At 42.0% G+C, this 22,178-nt stretch overlaps 1 protein-coding gene across 4 annotated transcripts in view; it reads left to right on the top strand.

Annotated features, from left to right (window-relative positions):
• The window catches only part of SHROOM4 (shroom family member 4), a 233,778-nt gene extending 228,289 nt beyond the window's left edge, over nucleotides 1-5,489 (top strand). For all 4 annotated transcript variants that reach the window (XM_019717324.2, XM_074323223.1, XM_019717326.2 and 1 more), the window contains 2 exons: nucleotides 1,680-1,949; nucleotides 2,989-5,489. In XM_019717324.2, the coding sequence (XP_019572883.2) occupies nucleotides 1,680-1,949; nucleotides 2,989-3,258 (540 nt within the window). In that variant the 3' untranslated portion in view covers nucleotides 3,259-5,489. The remainder of the gene's footprint in view (nucleotides 1-1,679; nucleotides 1,950-2,988) is intronic.
• The last annotated feature ends 16,689 nt before the right edge of the window (nucleotides 5,490-22,178 follow it).

The raw sequence follows: 22,178 nt of genomic DNA, 5'->3' as shown, positions 1-22,178 counted from the left end.
AGATGATTGTAGTGGTGGTGGTGGTGGTGGTAGAAGTAATACCACCCAAGTAATAATAGTAATAATAATAATAATAATAATAATAATAATAATAGCAGCAGCAGCAATAAACACATATTGAGTGCTTAATGTGTCAGGCACAATACTATTTTACCTGTATGATTTCATTTAAACCCTCACAAGAATTGGGGTGGGAGGAGAAGAGGCACTTCTCCAATTTACAGATAAGGAAACAGAAGTCTCAGTGGGACTGGGCATCTCACCCACGGTTACATAGTTTTGAGGAGGTGGAGTTGGAATCCAAGCACCTCCAACTCTAAAACTCCACTTCTATCACACCGCCTTCCTGTGACTGCAGTCCCAGAACTGGTTCTACCTATGGGGGAGACAAATCAGAAGACACAGGCAGTGCTTCCCTTGAGAAACTTACAATCGATAGTAGGATAGGGATCAGGAGCACACACATGAAACAGAAAGTGAACAATTTCAAATTGCACGATAGGCCTCTAATTCTAAATGACTGGAGAGTTCAGCAAAGAAAAAGATCATTGAGAGAAGAGTTATGGGGACAAGGTCTTTCAGCAGAGAGGATGGGGGCAAAGCTGGGCTCTGAAGAAAGCACGGAATAGACAAAGTGAAGAAAGAGATACAGAGCAGGTAGAAGTGCATAAGCAAATCAGAAACACAAGAATGAGTGTTGTGAACACATAGGAGAATAAGGAGCTAATCCTGAAAGGTTCTGAGGAGTGAGATTAGAATGGTAGAGTGGGGCCAGACTAAATAATAGCAGCCACCTTTTACTGAGCACTTAGTCTGTGCTCACATTATCTCATTGAATCTTTATTACAATTCAATGAAGGAGGTACTGCAGTTGCCCCCATTCTGAAGATGAAGAAAGTAAAACTCCATAAAGAAGTCCCTCTAAGGTCACATAGCTAGGAAGTGGCAGAGCAAGAAGTCAAACCTAGTGTTCGCAACTCCAGAACTCACACTCTTATCCAAAAGGCCTCAAAAGCCAAGCTGAGGGAGTGAAGATCTAGCAAAGTGCCATGAACATCAGAGGCACTTAAATAGAAAGAGAATGAATGAAGCAAACAGGCATATACTGGATGACAATGCTTTTCCAACCTCTCTTCTCACAAGCATTCCAGTTCCTGTTTAGTAAATAGTCTCAGCAAGTATTTATTAAGTTACATTTAGCATTAGCCCATGGGTACCACTTACCTACCGTGTTTACCCGAAAATAAGACCTAGCCGGACAATCAGCTCTAATGCGTCTTTTGGAGCAAAAATTAATATAAGACCCAGTCTTATTTTACTATAATATAAGATCGGGTCTTAATATAATACAATATAATATAATACCCATCTCATATTAATTTTTGCTCCAAAAGACGCATTAGAGCTGATTGTCTGGCTAGGTCTTATTTTCAGGGAAACACGGTAATACCAAGAAGTTTGGTGGTGACAGAGATTCCTCCCAGATCCTAAGAGATGGGAGGGAAGCTACCTGTCCAGAAAACTGGAATTGCTCATGACTTGCCCAGATTTCCTTTGTTGCCAATGACTAGGATAGAACACAACATCTGTTACTTGGCTCCCAGAACAGAGGTTACAAGCACAGATCAGTTTCTGTTGGGCCCCATCCTCATCCTTTGCCTTCTGTTTGTTTCTCCTAGATACAGCTTATTGAAAGCATTGGCAGAAAACTTTCTGTCCTGCGGGAGGCACAGCGAGGATTGCTAGAGGATATCAGTGGCAATTCTGCTCTTGGAGAGGAGGTGGAGACCAACCTAAAAGCTGTCTGCAAGTCCAATGAGTTTGAAAAATACCGTTTGTTTATTGGGGACCTGGATAAAGTGGTCAACCTGTTGCTGTCACTCTCTGGACGACTAGCCCGGGTGGAGAATGCTCTTAACAGCATCGATTCAGAGGCCAACCAGGAGAAGGTAGAGTTGGGGTCCCTGGAGTGCAGATGGAGGGAAATGCCATCTGTTTCTTCTCAGGGCTCCTTCTTTCAAGTTTGGCTAGTCTGAGAGGCAGTAGAGCATAGTGTTAAGAGTGTGGACACTGGCTTTTAAGTGCTTTGAAATTCTGGCTCTACTGCTAATGAGCTGTGTGACTGTAGGCAATTTACTTAACCTCATTCTGTCTCAATCTCTTTAAAAATGGAATGAACACACTACCTACCTCATGAGGTTTTGAGAATTAAATTAGATAATCCACGTCAATGACTTAAAACAGGGCCTGGAACAGGGTAAACACTGAATCAGTACTAGCTGCCAGAAGTAATAATAGCAGTAGTAGCAGCAGCAATAGCAACAATTTTGCCTCTCTCCCTCTCTTTCCCCCTCCCTCCTTCTCTGTCCCTCTTCCTTCCCCTCCCCTCCCCTCCTCTCCTTTCTCTCCTCTCTGTCTCATTGGAGGAGATCTCACCATGTAGTTGGGAGACTCTCAGTTCCACAGTTTGGGTCACTCTGCATACATTCCTGAACCAAGACCGTATTAGCTTGCTCTATACAAGTGGTTTTGGATACAAATTTGAATCCGCAATAAGAGGCACATATGCATGTGTATACACAGCTACATATACACACACGAACAACCACACAGAAACAGCCACCAATTTGAACACACTGTCACAGTGATGGTTGTTCATCAGACGGAAAGGGCCTGAGCTGGCTTTGTCAGATCTTTCCCCTATGCCAATCCCAGTGTTGGTCCATGGATTAAAGACAGTTTAGAGATGGAAAAAGATGATTGCACACTCCTCTGTCCAGAATAACTGTCTCATATGTCCTCCCCCTGCTACAGGAAAGAAAGGCTTTTGTATGGAGGTGGGCTTCAGGGAAGGAAATCTATGTAGGACCAACCAGGTAGCAGAGTGGGTAGTTGGGTTAGACAGATGGAGCCTAACCCGGTGGAACACTGGGTTAGGCAGATGACTAGTGATTGGAATGGCCCTTAATTGGTTTTCTGCTTCCCCAGTTGGTGCTGATAGAGAAGAAGCAGCAGCTGACAGGGCAGTTGGCAGATGCCAAGGAGCTGAAGGAGCATGTGGACCGGCGGGAGAAGTTGGTGTTTGGCATGGTCTCCCGCTACCTGCCTCAGGACCAGCTCCAAGATTACCAGCACTTTGTGAAGATGAAATCTGCTCTCATCATTGAACAGCGAGAACTGGAAGAGAAGATCAAGCTCGGGGAAGAGCAGCTCAAATGTCTCAGGGAGAGCCTACTCCTGGGGCCCAGCAATTTCTAATTCCACCAGCAGACTGCCCACACCATCCCTGCCCATCCACAATGGGAAATGCTTCCAATCTGTGTCAGCAGTTTGTTAGCAAGTAGATAGCAGTTAGTTAGCAGTTTGTTCCATATTCTCTGGATGTCGCTCACTGCCCCTTATCTAGCAGTGCTCCCAACCAGCCAGAAGACGCCAGAGAGGCCCTGAGCTTCTACCCTAGGGAACAGAAGCAACAAATAGAAGCTGTAGCAGGATGTGATCAAACAACCACACCATCCTTCCCACAGTTTGCCCAGCAAGCACTCACCACACATGTTCTTTCATTTTCCTTTGTACTAGGACACCAAAGACATCATGCACTCACCACCCACCCACACCACAATCAGCCTCTCAAGTCTCAGAGAGAAGCTTCCAATGCAGCTCCACTCTACCCAGCCATTTCCCACAGAGATCTGGCTGTCTTGAGGGCATTTGCCTACAGAATTTCAGGACCTCACTCAAGTTTTGCAGTGGGAAGCAGAGAAGGACGAATTACACTTAACAGAATGTGAGCAAAGGTTGAGGATTCGCAGATTCCCTCCTGGAAGGAGCTAGGCTTAAGCAAATTGGCTCCATCCCCACCTTCCCCAGCATCTACATGAGGGGGAAGAGGCCCACTCTCAGCCCTGGCTGGGGTGGCCCTCCTCCTGTCCTAAGACTGTGGGCCTACCACTTCCTATTTCATCTTGCCTCTTCCTTGCTGGGGGTTACAGGTGCCTACTCTAAGGGCTTCACACTATGGGCCATGAGTAACTCTACTAAAGCTGACTTCTGCATACATGTTTTATTATTGGGGGGAGGGGGTTCTTATTGTTATATTTTAAATGGCCTTTATTTATTTTTATTGTTTTATTGTTTTTTTCTTCTTTTTTAACTAATAAGGTGAGAAGAGGGGAGTTGGAAAGGGAAAAGTTAGCCCAGAAGGAAAGCATTTTCTGCAGATCAGTCTGGATTCACCATGGCTAGATAAGCAGGTGCCAAGGCCTTGAATTCTTCCCACCATAGCTAACAACTGTCTAAGAAAGAAGTTCTCACCTTGAACTGAGAGCTTCCCCACTGTGGCCTGGTCCTATACTTCCCCTAAAGTCTGAATGACCATGAGCTTAGCATTCCCCAACAGGGTTCAATGTTTTCTTACTTATTTTTTCTTAAAACCAAAGAAATCTGAAACTGACAAAGGTTCACCTATTTCTCTACAATCTCCAAGCTAAGGAAAGTGGAGAGGTGAGCTCAGGAGGAGCTCCTCTATCTAATTGCTTTCTCAGCCTGTGGCCTGGCTCAAGGAACCAAGATTCATGGTAGCTGCCAGGGTCAGCCATCCCCCAACCACAGAGCAAATTATAATCCAGCCAGGATCTGAGGCGCACAAACAACTAATGCTGCTGCTGTTGCCAAGGCCCTGACACCAGTAGCCAGTTTCTATCCTGGAAAAGCCCTCAGGTAGGCAATGGCAGGAAGGGAGTTGTGGCCACACTCTGCCCTGTTATCCAGCTCAATTCCCTATTCCTTACTAACTGGGGCCCATACTTGGTATTGCATTGCCCTGGCCAGCAAGCCTTGGCATCTGTTCTAGTCATGGCTGAGTCCCTCATGGTCCAAGGAGGTTAACTGTAGCAGCAGGGTTGCCTCATTCAACCAAAGAATTTGCCAGAGCACTTTGCTGCTGCTACAAATACTGGTCCCTAACTTCCATTTCCTCTTCATTGTATTTGGAAACAATGGAAGAATCTTAGCCAGCAGGGTGTCCTTTTGGAAGGGAGGGCTGAGTATGCTTTTAGAGCACTGCTGCTGTCAGAACCACTGTTAAAATGTCAATCTGCCATTCTCCTCTCAAGTGGAGGATTCTCCTTTATTCAGGAAGGCTGATGGCTTGTAAAGGGTTGGGCTTATCCAAACCGAAGTTAAGGAATATGGGGGAGTGTTTTGAATATAAGCTGTGGTTGCCATTTTTAAAGAAGAAATACAGGCTCTAAGACAAACAATGAGCAAATTGAGATGTTCTGTACTGAGGTTATAAGGCCCGTGTAGTCCATTGTTCAAAGTGGGTTTTTTTTTTTTGTTTGTTTTTTGGAACAGCTTTTTGGAAATATAGGCCCAGGGGAAAAAATGGTCTCTCACCTGGACACCATGGCCATAGTCTGGGTTTTTCTAGTCAGCAGTACATTGGTTGTACCTTAAGTTTATCACAGTAAAAGTACTATTGACTCTGTTATTTTTGTCCCTCATCCCACTTCAAATTATTCTAGAGTTGGAATCAGGACACGAGGATGCTCGTTTTCACACAGAAGGACAGTTTCCAAAGAACTTAATAAAATAACTCCAAAGTTATATTGAGCACAGAAGCTAGGCAGACAAAGGTGAACTACTAAACAGGCACTGATGCCTGGCACTGCTGACATGGCAATTCCATTGCGAGTGATAGTACTGCAAAGCTATCAGTATTACTTGAGATATAGTGTCTCTCCCCCATTCTCATTTCCTGGGCTCTGCCCCCCATGAAAATCTGCCAGGAGGTAGCAGTTTGGAAGGCAGGCCAAGGGATTTCTACAAAGACAGTTATTGGTCTTGATTTCTGCCCTCTCCCTTTAAATACTCATACAGGCCCCAGTGGGTAATAGGTAAGCACAGTGGTTGATATATAGAGAGGAATCAGTGCAAGAGCTACTACCACATGTCCCTCCTAACTCCCTGCTCCTAGGATGCTGGGTAATTGAGTCTCCTTGAGTCCTACCAGCTGCAGACTCAGCCAAGATATAGTAGTAAATGCTCAAGAGGAATGCAAGAGAAAGACACAGACACTGAAAATAAAGCCCTAGCACTGGAGAGACTGGAAGCTGAGGAACGGAGAGGGTGAAAAAATGAAAAGCCTCTATCAAGGCCAGGTTCAGGTTCTGTTGTCCATTTAACCTCATGTGCCAAAAAGCTATCCAGGGTCACTAGAGCCACAACCTTAACCCCAGGCTCCCAGTCACAGGTTTCAAATGAAGGAAGCTGGGCACATTTCTGGTCACTTCTTCCCAGCTGGAGCTTGGTGACTCCCACTGTCTTTGCCACAGGAGTTCTGTATGCCAATAATATTTCTGTAACAGCGTATTGTATTCTTTGAAGATTAGTAGATCTTTAGAGGGGGGTGGGGCAAGGGGCAATTTCTATAGATAAAGAACCAGTGTTTGTTGTACAGCTGTTGGGGGGCATCTATCCCATGTGAAGCTATTATTTTTCTGAATCTTATTGTTTCTGCATTTGTGTCCTCCACCACTCCCTTCTTGGCTGACATTGATATGCCTGCCAGATTGTCATCAAGGGTCATACTTCAATAAAAGGTGCTAAGGACAAAAAAATTATCTCATGAGTTTTGACTGAGGTGATGGAAATCCCCTAATATTCTGCTGAAACTATTGGAAAGGAATTTGGTAACCTAGACATAGTTCTTCATAGGTAACTATATATATATATATATATATATATATATATATATATATATATATATATATATATATATATATATATATATATATGACCACAGCCTTACCCACATTCTTAAACCCTTAACCTGGCCCCTCAGGGATAGTATCGATGGTATGACATTCATTATCCCCAGTAAAATAACTTAGAAACCAGTTCTGGAGTCTATCCTGATCAGAAGTGAGCCACATTCTAGATCTCCTCCAATCTTGACTTCTGTCTACTAGTATCATCTTCCTTCTACCTGATAGTCCAGTCTCATACCCTCACTCTTAGCAACCTGGAAAGCAAGGTCCTCACTGATCAGCTCTCCAAGATAACCTCAAGGTTTAGACCCAAATGCACTCCAGGCAGCTTTTCTGACCCTGAAAAGCCTACTTGTTTTCTAATACATGCATTGTCCATATCCCAACTGATATCCTCTTCCACATGCCCAGTGTGGTAGAGTGGAAAGAGCACACCTTTGGCATTAGAATGAACTGTGTTCAAATCCTGGTTCTACCAGTTGTTCTATAAACTTGGATCTTTGCTCAACTTCTAAGTTCATTTTCTTATTTGTAAAATGGGAATAATAACACATGTCTTGCAGGGCTGTTGTGGCTTTAAAATAATATGTGGAAGCCACCAGCTACCTACTGGGAAGTGGTTAGAAAGAGAGAATCCCAGGCTCCACCCCAAACCCACTGACAACAGTCTGCATTTTAATTAGATTCCCAAGAGACTCATATGCATACCGTGTATCCCTGAAAATAAGACTGGGTCTTATATTAATTTTTGCTCCAAAGACGCATTAGGGCTTATATTCAGGGGATGTCATCCTAAAAAATCATGCTAGGGCTTAATTTCCAGTTAGGTCTTATTTTCAGGGAAACACAGTATTAAAGGTTGAGAGGCACTAACCTATCACAAACATGCTCAGTACATGGTAAGTATTATTCTAAATATCATTCTAAATTTTTTATTTATTTATTGGGGTGACAATTGTTAGTAAACTTACATACATTTCAGGTGTACAATTCTGTATTACATCATCTATAAATCCCATTGTGTGTTCACCACCCAGAGTCAGTTCTCCTTCCATCACCATATATTTGATCCCCCTTACCCTCATCTCCTACCCACCCACCCACCTTACCCTCTGGTAACCACTAAACTATTGTCTGTGTCTATGAGTCTTTGTTTCTCATTTGTTTGTCTTGTTCTTTTGTTGTTTTTGGTTTACATACCACATATCACTGAAATCATATGATTCTCTGCTTCTTTTTTTTTTTAAATTTTTCTTTTTTTTTAATTTATTGGGGTGACAATTGTTAGTAAAATTACATAGATTTCAGGTGTACAATTCTGTATTACCTCATCTATAAATCCCACTGTGTGATCACCACCCAGAGTCAGTTCTCCTTCCATCACCATATATTTGATCCCCCTTACCCTCATCTCCCACCCCCCACCCCCCTGACCCTCTGGTAACCGCTAAACTATTGTCTGGGTCTATGAGTTTTTGTTTCTCATTTGTTTGTCTTGTTCTTTTGTTGTTTTTGGTTTATATACCACACATCAGTGAAATCACATGGTTCTCTGCTTTTTCTGTCTGACTTACTTTGCTCAGCATTACACTCTCAAGATCCATCCATGCTGTCACAAATGTTCCTATATCATCTTTGCTTACCACCGAATAGTATTCCATTGTGTATATATACCACAACTTCTTTATCCATTCATCTATCGAAGGACATTTTGGCTGTTTCCATGTCTTGGCCACCGTAAACAAAGCTGCAATGAACATTGGAGCACACGTGTTTTTATGGATAAAAGTTTTCAGATTTTTTTGGTAGATACCCAGGAGAGGGATTGCTGGGTCATATGGTAATTCTATTCGTAATTTTTTGAGGAACCTCCACACTGCCTTCCATAGCAGCTGCACCAGTCTGCATTCCCACCAACAGTGTATGAGGGTTCCTTTTTCTCCACAGCCTCGCCAACACTTGTTACTATTTGTCTTGTTGATGATAGCCATTCTGACTGGGGTGAGGTGATACCTCACTGTGGTTTTTATTTGCACTTCTCTGATAATTAGTGATGTTGAGCATTTTTTCATATGTCTATTTGCCATTTGTATGTCCTCTTTGGTGAAATGTCTCTTCAGGTCCTCTGCCCATTTTTCAATTGGGTTGTTTATTTTTTTGTTATTGAGTTTCATGAGTTCCTTGTATATTTTGGATATTAGTCCCTTATCAGAGGCACTGTTTGCAAAAATCTTCTCCCATTCAGTTGGTTGCCTCTTTATTTTGTCCATGGTTTCTTTTGTTGTGCAGAAGCTTTGAAGTTTCATATAGTCCCATTCATTTATTTTAGCTTTTACTTCCATTGCCTTTGGAGTCAAATGCTTAAAATGTTCTTTGAACCCAAGGTCCATTTTAGTACCTATGTTTTCTTCCATGTAGTTCATTGTGTCAGGTCTTACGCTAAAGTCTTTGATCCATTTTGAATTAATTTTGGTACATGGTGACAGATAGCAGTCCAGTTTCATTCTTTTGCATGTGGCTATCCAATTCTCCCAGCACCATTTATTGAAGAGGCTGTCTTTCCTCCATTGTATGTTTTTAGCGTCTTTGTCAAAAATTATCAGTCCATATTTGTGTGGTTTTATTTCTGGGTTCTCAATTCTATTCCAATGGTCTACATGTCTGTTTTTCTGCCAATAGCATGCTGTTTTGATTATTGTAGCCCTGTAGTACATGCCAAAGTCAGGAAGTGTGATACCTCCAGTATTATCCTTTTGTCTTAAGATTGCTTTGGCTATTCAGGTTCTTTTGTGGTTCCAAATAAATCTGATGATTTTTTGTTCTATTTCTTTAAAAAATGCCATTGGAATGTTGGTGGGGATTGCATTAAATCTGTATATTGCTTTGGGTACTAAGGCCATTTTAACTATGTTGATTTTTCTAATTCCTGAGCACAGAATGTCTTTCCATTTCTTTGTGTCTTCTTCAATTTCTTTCAAAAATGTCTTATAATTTTCAGCATATAGGTCCTTCACATCCTTGGTTAATTTTATTCCTAGGCATTTTATTCTTTTTGCTGCATTTGCAAAAAGAATTGTTTTTTGTATTTCTTTTTAATTTCCAAAGCTCTTCCTGCACCAGATTCAGAGCCCATATGTTTCAGCAGTTCTGTTTACTCCTGCAGGGATCCGCCCAGATAGGTGGGGCCAGGGGCAGGGTGAGTTGTGAGAGGTGGCCCAGAGCAATGGCAGCGACCACCACCACAGCGGGTCCTGCTTCCACAGTTCCCTCCCCTTTGCTGGAACTAGTTGGGCTGGGAATCTGTGTCTGCGGTCCACAGTTCTCAGAACAGCAAATATTCTGTTCTTTTGATCTGACACTGCTAATGTTCCGCTTCTAGCACAGGGAGGTGGGGGTGGGGCGAGCTCTGGGAGGGTAGGGAGGGGGCGGCTAGTCTCAGTGCCTAAGGCTTCCGTTCTCTGCTCGGCAGTGAGGAATTAAACTACCATTTTCAGCCTCTTCCGTCAGTCTTTTCTCCAAGGTCTCTGCCATGCGCATTGGGTTCAGCCTTGTTATATGCTGTCCCCTCAGCCCTGTGGGCCATAAGCAGAGCCCTAGCAGTCTGAGTTCTTCCCTCTTCCCGTAGCTGCGGTAGTTCGGGGATGCAGCGAGCTCGGAGCATTGAGCTAGGTCTGCGTCCTGTGCCCGCGTGGCTCCGTCTCCGCACTTCTCCCTTCCCTCCTCCCCCGCTGGCGTGATTCCCCCACCTTTAGGTGAATTCAGTAGTGGGAGTCTTCGTCTTGCCTGTCTGCTGTGCAGGGAGTCCTTTGTGGAATTACAGTTGTTTGATTGGTTGTAAATTCCAGGGGAGTTTTACAGAGGCTCACCTCACGCCGCCATTTTGATGACGTTTTGTATTATTCTAAATCTTGATTTACTCAATTCATTCTGAATCTCAGACATAGTCTTCCTCTTTTCATGCTGGTCACACCTATCTCCCTAAATGGATTCAGCAAGGATACAAGATTGGTATAGAAAATCAATTGTATTTCTATGCACTAGCAATGACAAATCTGAAAAAGTAATAATAAAATAATTCAATTTCCAATAGTGTCAAAATAATAAAATACTCAGGAATACATTGAATAAAGTGCAAGTACACTGAAAGCTACAAAACGTTGTTGAAAGAAATTTTTTTAAATCTAGATAAATGTAAAGATACCCCATGTTTATGGGTCAGAAAAAAATGTTGTTCAGATGACAATACTCCCCATATTGATCTATAGAGTCAATGCAATCTTTATGAGAATCCTAGCTGGCTTTTTGCATAAATTCAAAAGTCAAACCTAAGGTTCATATGTAATTGCAAGGGGCCCAGAATAGTTAAAACAATCTCGAAAAGAACAAAGTTGGAGGACTCACACTTCTTGAGTTCAAAACTTACTACAAAACTATAGTAATCAAGACAATGTGGTACATGCACAAGTATAGACATATAAATAAATGGAATAGTATTGAGAGTACAAAAATAAACTCCCACGTTTATGGTCAGTTAATTTTCAATAAGTGTGCCAAGATTAGAGGTAACAAAAATACATGACTCCTTGGATTTGTGTGAGGAATTATAGAGTTAATCCATGAGCAGTGTTTAAAACAGTGCCTAGAATAAAGTAAGTACTCAATGCATGTTAACTATTATTATAAATCTGAAGTAGAAACCAAATTAGATCCTTGGTAGAGCTGGACATGTGGTAGGTCCTCAGTAAAAAGTGGTTTCCTTCCTCACTCACCTGTGTGCCAAATCAAGATTTCCTTGCACTTGTGGAGAAAATGTTTCAGACTCAGGAGGTCCCCACAGTAAGAAGAATTTTCTGGCAGGCTCAATACTACCATCTTATGGGAACAATGTCATCTTTTAGCTGCCTACAACTATATTTCCAACACTCCAATCACAGCAGTAGGGAAAAAGCTATTTTGCATGTGGACTATTTGGGCTCAATTTGAGGATGGTTTTGGGAAATCTTCTGTTTCTCTCAAACCCCTCTTTAAATTTGGAGTCAATTTAAATGTTATTGTGTCCCCTACCCTAGGTTAGGCATTTTCACATATTTTTTTTACTTCCACTGTTATTTTTCTAAATACACAATTTTGAAACAAAATCCTCATTTAATCTTCACAACAGTTCTGTAACTTTTAAAAACCTTAGTATTCAGAATTTTGGCAGCATTTTGCTGTTTGGAAATTAAACAAAAAGGGTGTCATGTCATTCATTCATTTAAGATGTCAGGTATTGGTTTATGCTCAGGGGATTCAGAAGTGAACAAAATAGGCAAAGTGACTATCATTTCTATCCTAATGAAAGAGACATACACAATTACATAATAATTTATATTAATATATAAGAATACACACACATACATAAGCATTTTTACCCTAGTACAGAAGGCAAAGCAGGGTTCTCCTTCATTCAATAGCTATTAGTAATAGGATAAATTCATGAATCTCTTTGCTACTGCAATAACTAAAATATTTTACATTAATTTTGAGCAGAGATAGTCTTATTTTCTGACTAAATAAAATTTGTAGGGGGAAGGATCCAAGATGGCAGAGTAGATAAACACTGTGCATGCTTCCTTCTGTGAACAGATTAAAATTACAACTAAATTATAGAACAATCAACCTGGAGAACAATCTGAAATCTAGCTGAACAGAAGTTTTATGACTAAGGATATAAAGAAGAAGCCATGTTGAGACCGGTAGGAGGGACAGAGATGCAAATGGCTGGCCCCAAACCTCTGTGTGGTGGTTGACAATAAGGAGAGAGATCTCAACCATGGAGGTTCCCCCTGAAGGAGCCAGGAATCCCACCCCCACACCAGGTTCCCCAACCCCGGGTTCTGGTGTCAGGAAGAGGCACCCCCATAATATCCAACTGTGAAAAACTGGGGATTCTGATTATTCAAGTGAGACAGAAGGCTGCAGGAAACCGAGTCATCCTCTTAAACAGTCTGCACACAGACTCTCTCACTTGCAGGCACTCATCCTGGGCTCCAGCAGGGGGACATTGACTTGAGAGCATCAGAGGCATGCGGGGAGCAGACTGAGGTGTGTGGCTTTGAGACGAGGGCTGGAGGACAGTCACCATTTTCCCTGTGTGAGGTTCTCTTCCTGAGTGGCCAGCAGGCAGGCACCATCTTTCCTGTGTTGAGCTCTCCCCCATTATGGCCAAATCTGAATCTGAATTGGTCTGGTGAGCTCCAATGGGACCCCACCCCACCCAATTCCCCCCATTCCAGAGGCATTTTCTCACAAGCTGCCAGCACGACCCACTTTGCACTCTTTCTTGGAGTGCCCAGGTCCCAGGCAGGGGAAGTGGTGACTGCCTTTGGTGTTATCTGAAAGTTTTGTTGAGTAGCTCCAGGCTCAGCACTGGCACCAAACCAGAGTCTACAGTAACCTGGTGACCAGAACACTTCCCACTCTAGTGACTCCCAGAGACCCTGCTTAACCCAACTCGAGTACTGAAGGATGTTTTATCAGTGGCTTAACCTTAAGGAAGTTGGCAGGTGGCAGCAGGCCTCTGGGTGCCATGGCTTTTTGTGGAGCTACCCCAAGCTTGGTACTGGAAGCAGCTGTTCTTGGTATGCAGCATGGCCTCTCCCACATGCTTCCAACTTTAGCAAAGGCAGCGAAAAACCACAGATCACTTTGTAGTACGTACCAAGTAGTCCCCAGCCAGTCACCGGCAATGGGTGATCTGGGCTTGCACCAGAACCCCTCCCAAGAGGCCCCAAAACCAACATAATTGGAGGTTGGCTTAAGACCACTGCAGAGCACCACCCAATTAGCCCCACAAGAGGCACACAAAAAGGGTGGTCTCAACAGGCGCCAGAGCCCTCTGGGGTGAATCCCACTCAGTGGAGTAAGCCACGCCACACAGCAGCCCATAAGCTGTGGATGTGGCCAAACCCAAAAGCCAATCAGCCTGAGGGCCACTGCCGCCCACTGATGTGCCAATAGTAATCAAGGCTCAACTATAAAGGGAGGGCACACAAAACCCACATAAGGGACACTCTTGGAGCACCCAGAGCAGGTGACCAGAGAGACACTGCCAGGGCCCCACAGGACACCTACTACTTAAGGCTATGCAGCCAAGACTAAGAGACATAGAAGATCTACCTAATACACAGGAATAAACACAGAGAGGCAGCAAAAATGAAGAAACAAAGAAATACATCCCAAATGAAAGAACAGGAGAAACCACCAGAAAAATAAATGAAATGGAGGCAAGCAAGCTACCAGAGACACAGTTCAAAATGATTATAAGGATGTCCAAGGAGCTTAGAAAGAACTTCAAAAGAGAGAGAGATAGCAAGCATGAAAAAGGGCATAGGAACCATAAAAAAGAACCAGTCAGAAGTGAAGAATAACTGAAATGAAGAATGCACTAGAAGAATCACCAACAGACTAGATGAAGCAGAGGATTGAATCAGAGATTTTGGAATACAAGGTAGGAGAAAACACCCAATTGGAACAGTAAAAGAAAGAAAGAGAGAAAGCGAGAAAGAGAGAAAGAAAGAAAGAAAATCCAAAATGAGGAGAGTTTAAGAGACCTCTGGGACGTCAAGCATAACATTCACATCATAGGGGTACCAGAAAGAGAAGGGAGAAAGCAAGGGATTGAGAACCTATTTGAGGAAATAATGACTGAAAACTTTCCTAACCTGGCAAAGAAAATAGACACACGAATCTAGGAAGCACAGAGAGTCCCAAACAAGATGAACCCAAAGAGGCCCACACCAAGACACATTATAATTACAATGGCAAATGTTAATGAGAAAGAGAAAATCCTAAAAGCAGCAAGAGAAAGGCAACTAATAAATTATAATGGAGCCCCCATAATATTATCAGCTGATTTCTCAACAGAAACTTTGCAGGCCAGAAGGGATTGGCACAAAATATTCAATGTGATGAAAAGCAAGGACCTCAACCAAATGTTCTCTACCCAGCAAGGCTATCATTTAATATCAAAGGCCAAATAAAGAGCTTCCCAGACAAGAGAAAGCAAAAGGAGTTCATCAAATACCGTGTCATACCACCAAAACAGTATTACAAGGAATGTTGGCGGGACTTCTTTAAGATGGGAAGAAAATAGATTAAAATTGTAAATAATAAAATGTTAATAGCTTCATATCTATCAACAATTACTTTCAATGTAAATAGATTAAATGCTGCAATCAAAAGACATAGGAGGGCTGAATGGATAAGAAAACAAGATCCTTACATATACTGCCTTCAAGAGACTCATTTCACATTGAAAGACACACCCAGACTGAAAGTAAAGGGATGAAAAAAGATATTTCATGAAAATGGAAACAAAAAATAAAAAGCTTAGGTAGCCATACTTATACCAAACAAAATAGACTTTAAAACAAGGGCTATAACAAGAGACAGAGAAGGACTACTACAGGGTATTTATCCAAAGAAACCCATAATGCTACTTTGAGGGGACGTGTGTATCCATACGTTCATTGCAGCATTGTTTACAATGGCCAAGATGTGGAGGCAGCCTGGGTGTCCGTCGATGGATAAATGAGGAAAGAGGAGGTAGTACATATATATAATGGAATATTGCTCGACCCTAGAAAGGAATACATTCTTGCCATCTGTTGCGGCATGGATGGACCTGGAAGACACTGTGCTGAGTGGAGTGTCAGACATAGAAAGACAGATGCAATGTGATTTCACTTATATATGAAATCTAAAGAACAAAATAAACAACAACAAAAAAAACCCAGAAACAAACTCGTAGATACAGAAAACATATTGATGGTTGCCAGATGGGAGGGGGGTTAGGAGTGTGGGTCAAAAAGAGGAAGCAATTAAGAAGTACAAATTGGTTGCTAAAAAGTTGTTATGGGGATGTAGGGTATAGCATAAGGAATATAGTCAGTAATATTATAATAACTTTGTATGGTGTCAGATGGGTACTAGATTTGTTGGGGTGATAGATGGGAGGGAATTTGGGAGCAGGGTGAAAAAAGTGAAGAGATTAAGAAGTACAAATTGGCAGTTACAAAATAGTCATGGGGATATAAAGTAAAACATAGAGAATATAGCCCATAATATGGTATAATAACTATGTATAGTGCCAGGCGGGTACTAGACTACTCAGGGGGATCATTTCCTAAATTATATAAATGTCTAACCAGTATGCTGTATACCTGAAATTAATATAAAATAATATTGAATTTCAACTGTAATTGAAAAATTAAAAAGGAAGGTAAAGGCAAAGTGGAATAAGTGCTTCAAATTTCCAGATATAAAACAAATAAGTCATGGGGATGTAATGTACAGTGTGGGTGATATAGTCAATAATATTGTGATAGTGTGATACAGTGTCAGATGGTTGCTGGACTTATCATGGTGATCACTTATTTAGGTATATAAATGTTGAATAATTATTGTTTACTCCTGAAACTAATATAATATTGCATGTTAGCTATATCTTTAATAAAAAATCTTTAAAAGTTTTGTAATGGGATTTTTTAATGTATAGAAAAGGATGGCAAACCTCTGTTACTGAAAAAGTTACTGAAAAGATTTAAAGATAGTTTAGAGAAAAATGTTGAATTCCACTGTTGATGAAGATAACCAACTTATATCACATGGAAATCTTGCCCATTTGGTGCATGGTTCAAACATAGCCACAGGCTAAAGGGTTCTGGCAAAAGCCTCTCTCCCACTAAGCGATGTAAACCTTAAGAGACCATACTCTGTTTATAAACTGTTTAAATTTCTTAAATATGTCCTTTCATCCCAGACTTGCTCACTGCTGTTAACTGAGTAAAACAACATGATTTCAAATTCACATTTTCCTCTCAGGTACTGATTTTCTATCTAAAAAGAATAATTAATGGAACTCACTTCCTCAGGTGCTGAGTTGGTCATATTTTTTGCAGAGGAAATAATTTGGGGAAAGGCTACATGAGTGAAAAATCTTTCCAACTTGAAAATGCATTAGATTAAATGTGAATAAGTCAAAGTGCTTGAAAAAATAACACTTTGTACCCTGATTTGTCCACATTTTTTAGTTTGATAAAGGTGAAATAGCAGACCCATTAGTAGATACAACAAATGATAACTTCTGGCTAAGCTTTAACAGCTACCATTTAGAAGTCTCATAAATGGCTACATTTAAACACCTTTTACAAATATAAAACCTTTGTTTTTCTTTCAGAAAAGTAGATTGTGGTAATAGTGAGGAGAGGCAGTTAGAGAAGAGTAATAATAATGTGGATCAATTAGATAATGTTATAACATAATTTTTGTCACTTTCTCACAGACTGGTAGCTATTAAGTAGTAAGCCTAGTGAAGAAACAAACAATTCCTAAAACCTTTTATAAAGTTTTGACAAAACACAGCCTAAACCATGTCTGTTTCAATCTGTTCCAATATGAATCAAAGCATGTCTAAACCAATCTGAAAATGAGGAAAATCATGTGTCTTCTGGACCTTGCTGGAATGTCACTCAAAACCCTTAGATCTACAGCTGTCTCTGCCCTCACTCTAAGACCTAATGTTCCTTTATCAGTTCTGCAAATAGGGGTACTTTTGTAGTTATTAAAATGAAAAAATAACACCATGCCTGGCTCCAGGCTCTGAGTATAGGGTGCACATAAATCACTCTCCAAGTCTGGAAGCCAAATGGCATATAAGGCTAGCTCCCTCTAACTGGTCTCACAGCCCAAGATATAAAGTCTTGACTCCTTGTATATAAGGCCATTTATGATCTATCTCCTGTGTACTTCTCCAGCTATGTCTTCTGACACCTCCTCACACTCATCCTTAGCTCTAGCCAGTTCTCCAAACATGTCATAGTCGCATCCCTCAGTGATTTCTGACAGGCAGGTTTCTCTGCCTGAAATCCCTCCCCTGCAGTCCTGCATTTAACTAATTCCAGCTTGTCCTTTGATGTCAGATTTCACTTCCTTCAGAAATATACTTTTATTATAACAGTGTATGATGTTTGGATAAGATAATTGTTTATGCTTTCTTCTCTCCCTTTAGGCTGTGGGGTTCTTCAGGGCAGAAACTAATTTATACCACTAACAGCATAGTGGCCCTAGCTCATAGTAAAAACTTCAGAAATACAAGGTAGTAATATGTATAAGAGGGATGCATTCCTGAAGCGTTTGCTGTGGGCTTCACATTCTGGAGATATTTTATGTTGGCTTACCCTTCTCACCACAATTACTAAACGTTGGAGTGTCCTTTTTTTATTAGCTCCAGGTGTACAAAGCAATGTAATAGTTAGACATTTAAACCCCTCATAAAGTGATTACCCACCCCCCAAGCTACTACCCCTCTGACATCTCATATGGCTGTTACAATACCATCGACTATTTTCCCTATGTTGTACTCCACATCCCGTGGCTATATATATACCTATATAGTTAGTTATAGTTGACATTCAGTATTATTCTACTTCAGCTTCAGGTGTATAGCACAGTGGTCAGGCATCTACATAGCCTATGACGTGATTCCCTCTAATAAGTCCAGTGCCCATCTGGCACCTTACATGATCTTTACAACATTGTTGATTATATTCCCCATACTGTATTAACTACCAATTCGTATTTTTCAATACCTTCACCTTTTTCACCCTGTCCCTAACCCCATTCCCATCTATCACCCTGATAGATCTAGTACCTGTCTGGCACCAGACCTAGTTATTACAATATTATTGACTATATTCCTTATGCTATACCCTTCATCCCCATGACTACTGTATAACAATCAATTTGTACTTCTTAATCCCTTCCCCTTTCACCCATCCTTAATCCCCCTCCCATCTTTAAGAAGTCCTTATAAGATTCCTTGTAATACTGGTTTGATGGTGATGAACTCCTTCAGCTTTTTCTTGTCTGGGAAGCTCCTTATCTGTCCTTCAATTCTAAATGACAGCCTTGCTGGGTAGAGCAATCTTGATTGTAGGTCCTTGCTTTTTATGACTTTAATATTTCCTGCCAATCCCTTCTGGCCTGCAAAGTTTCTGTTGAGAAATCAGCTGACGGTCTTATGGGAGCTCCCGTGTAGGTAACTAACTGCTTTTCTCTGGCTGCTTTTAAGATTCTCTCTTTGTCTTTAACCTTTGGCATTTTAATTATGATGTGTCTTGGTGTGGGCCTCTTTGGGTTCATCTTGTTTGGGACTCTCTGTGCTTCCTGGGCTTGTATGTCCATTTCCTTCACCAGGTTAGGGAAGTTTTCTGTCATTATTTCTTCAAATAGGTTTTCAATGCCTTGCTCTCTCTTCTCCTTCTGGTACCCCTATAATGCAAATGTTGGTATGCTTGATATTGTCCCAGAGGTCCCTTAAACTCTCCTCAATTTTTTGGATTCTTTTTTCTTTTTGCTGTTCTGGTTGGGTGTTTTCTGCTACTGTATCTTTTACATCGCTGATTGGATCCTCTGCTTCATCTAATCTATTGTTGATTCTCTGTAATATATTCTTAGTTTCCATTATTGTATCCTTTATTTCTGAATGGTTCTTTTTTATGGTTTCCATCTCCATTTTTATGCTTCCTATCTCTCTGTTGAAGCTCTCCCTGAGATAACTGAGCATTCTTATAACCAGTGTTTAGAATTCTGCATCTGATAGGTTGCTTATCTCCATTTCACTTAGTTCTTTTTCTAGAGCTTTGTTATTTTCTTTTACTTGGGACATGTTTCTTTGTCTCTCTATTTTAGCTGCCTCCTTGTGTTTGTTTCTATGTATTAGGTAGGGCTGCTATATTTGCAGTCTTAATAGTGGCCTTATGTAGTAGGTGTGCTATTGGGTTCAGTGGCACAGTCTTTCTGGTCACGTGAGTCATGTACTCCAGGTGTGTCCCTTGTGTGGGTTGTGTGTGGTCTCTTGTAGTTGAGCCTTGGTTGACAATTGCACGTCAATGTGAAGGACTGACCCTTGGTCTCACTGGTTGTGAGGACTGGCCTGGACTACAGTGGAGGAGTTGTTGTGCAGGGGCTGATCCTACAGAGCAGGATCTGCCTCAGCAGGGCTCTGGTCCCTGCTTGATCCACCCTTTGGGTGTGTCATACTTAGAGGCAGCTGGGTGATGCTCCAGCTTATTTTAAAGCTGGCCACGGGGGGTGCCAGCTCCAGGACCACCTTCGAGGGGATCCACTGTAGGTCTACTTCAGTCACAGCCTGTGCCCCACCTGGGGCTACCCAGCAGGAGCCAGAAAGAAATCTGCAGATGGCTGTCACCCATGCTTTGCTTTGATATGCCTTGAGAGGCCAAGCCATGAACCAAGGCCTGCTGCTGCTAGTGCTGGCTTAGGGCTGCTCAGCCAGAGGTACAGGACATGCTCACACCAGATGCTGCTTGTCTGGATTCCGTGGACCTTTGAGAGACATACAAAAGTCTGCAGCTTAAGCCAAGGCAGGAGGTCTGCATGAAAAAGCCACTGAAAGCAGTCTGGGTGTGCCCAAAAGTTGGGCAGGGCCAGGTCTCAAATCGCCAGAGCAGGGCAAACTAACAGTGGAGACTCAGAAATGGCAGCCACCTGTGTTTGCACGCCAGGAAGGGGGAGGGCTCAACAAAGAACCAATGGCCTCCACCAGCTCCCTGGTCCAGGAGAAAGCTGCCTCTCCAGCCCCTGTCCCAAGCCAGACAACTCAATTCCCCACCATTTGTCCCTGCCACCATTCCAGTTGCTGCCCCAGCACTGGAGCTCAGAGTGAGTGATTCAGTTGATGGGTAAATACACATGCAGTCCCTTTAAGAGGAGTGCCTGTGAGTGCAGTCGCACGCAGTCTCACTCAGTCACAATCTCTGTTGGTTTTCACAACCAAAAATTATGGGAACTTTGCTCCCAGCATTGCAACCCTGGGTTGGGGTGGAGCTGGGATCTCTCACTCCTTTAGGGGATGGGGTGACCCCCACAGCCAAAATAGCCTTTCCAATCTTTAATGGTCACACGCAGGTGGAGGACCAGCCCATTCCATGTCTATAACCTTCCTACCAGTCTGGAGGTGGCTTCTTCTGCAAGTCCTTAGTTGAAAGACTTCAGTTCAGCTGGATTTTAGGCGATTCTCAATAATGGTTATTTTGTAGATTAGTTGTAATTTTGATGTGGTTGTAAGAGAAGGTAAACACCACATTTACCTACTGTGCCATCTTGGTTCTTTCTCAAATGTTGGAGTGTCTTAAAGCCTGGTCCTATCCCAGGCCCTCTTCTCTCTGTTTCTCTCTCTGTTTCTCTCTCTCTCTCTCTCTCTCTCTCTCTCTCTCTCTCTCTTGCGTGTGTGCTCTCGCTCTCACTCTCTGCTCATGTTGCACACTTCCTTAATTTCTCAAAGGTTCACAAACCCCAAACAAGCAATATCTGGCCTTAATGTGGCCCGTACCTTTTGTGAAGCAGCCCCAAGGCCAGCACTAGTGTCAGCCAGCCTCAGTTCACAGTTTAGCCTCTCCCAAGTACCTCCAAGCCTAGAAAAGTGGCAACAATCTGCAAATCACATTGTAGCTCACACCAAGTGGCCACAGGCAGGGCATAGGCAGCTGTTGAACATGGCCTGCAATAAAGCCCCTCCCAACATGCCCCAGAACTAACATACGTGGTGACCAGTTTCAGACCACAGCAGAGCACCACCCAATCACCTCCACAAAAGACACACCCAAAGGGCAGACTGGGTAGGCACCAGAACCCTGCTAAAGCTCCAGAAAGATAACTAAACAAAATGGAGACAAGCAATATACCAGACACAGAATTCAAAACACTGGTTATAATGATGTTCAGTGATCTCAGGGAGAACTTCAACAAAGAGATAGGAAATATAAAAATGGAGATAGAAAACATGAAAAAGAACCAGTCAGAAATAAAGAATACAATAACTGAAATGAAGAATACATTAGAAGGAACATAAGTAGATTAGATGCTGGAAAGGGTAGAATCAGTGATTTGCAAGATAACGTAGCAAAAAATACCCAATCAAAACATCAAAAAGAAAAACAAATCTAAAAAAATAATAGTTTAATGGGTCTCTGGGACAACATCAAATGTACCAACATTCGCATCACTTGGGTACCAGAAGGAGAAGAGAAAGAGCAAGGAATTTGAAACCTATATGAAGAAATAACAATGGAAAATTCCCCTAAGCTGGTGAAGGAAATAGACATACAAGCCCAGAAATGCAGAGAGTCCCAAATAAGATGAATCCAAAGAGGACCACACAAAAATACAACATAACTAAAATGGCAAAGGTTAAAAACAAAGAAAGAATCCTAAAAACAGCAAGAGAACAGCAATTAGTTACCTGCAAGGGAGCTCCCATAAGACTGTCAGCTGATTTCTCAACAAAACCTTTGTAGGCCAGAAGGGATTGGCAGGAGATATTCAACCTGATGAAAAGCAAGAACC

This window comes from Rhinolophus sinicus, chromosome X (assembly GCF_036562045.2).
Source record: "Rhinolophus sinicus isolate RSC01 chromosome X, ASM3656204v1, whole genome shotgun sequence".
NCBI classification, from domain to species: Eukaryota; Metazoa; Chordata; class Mammalia; order Chiroptera; family Rhinolophidae; genus Rhinolophus; species Rhinolophus sinicus.
The sequence above is the reverse complement of the archived record's forward strand: the minus strand, read 5'-3'. Positions and strand labels throughout refer to the sequence as shown.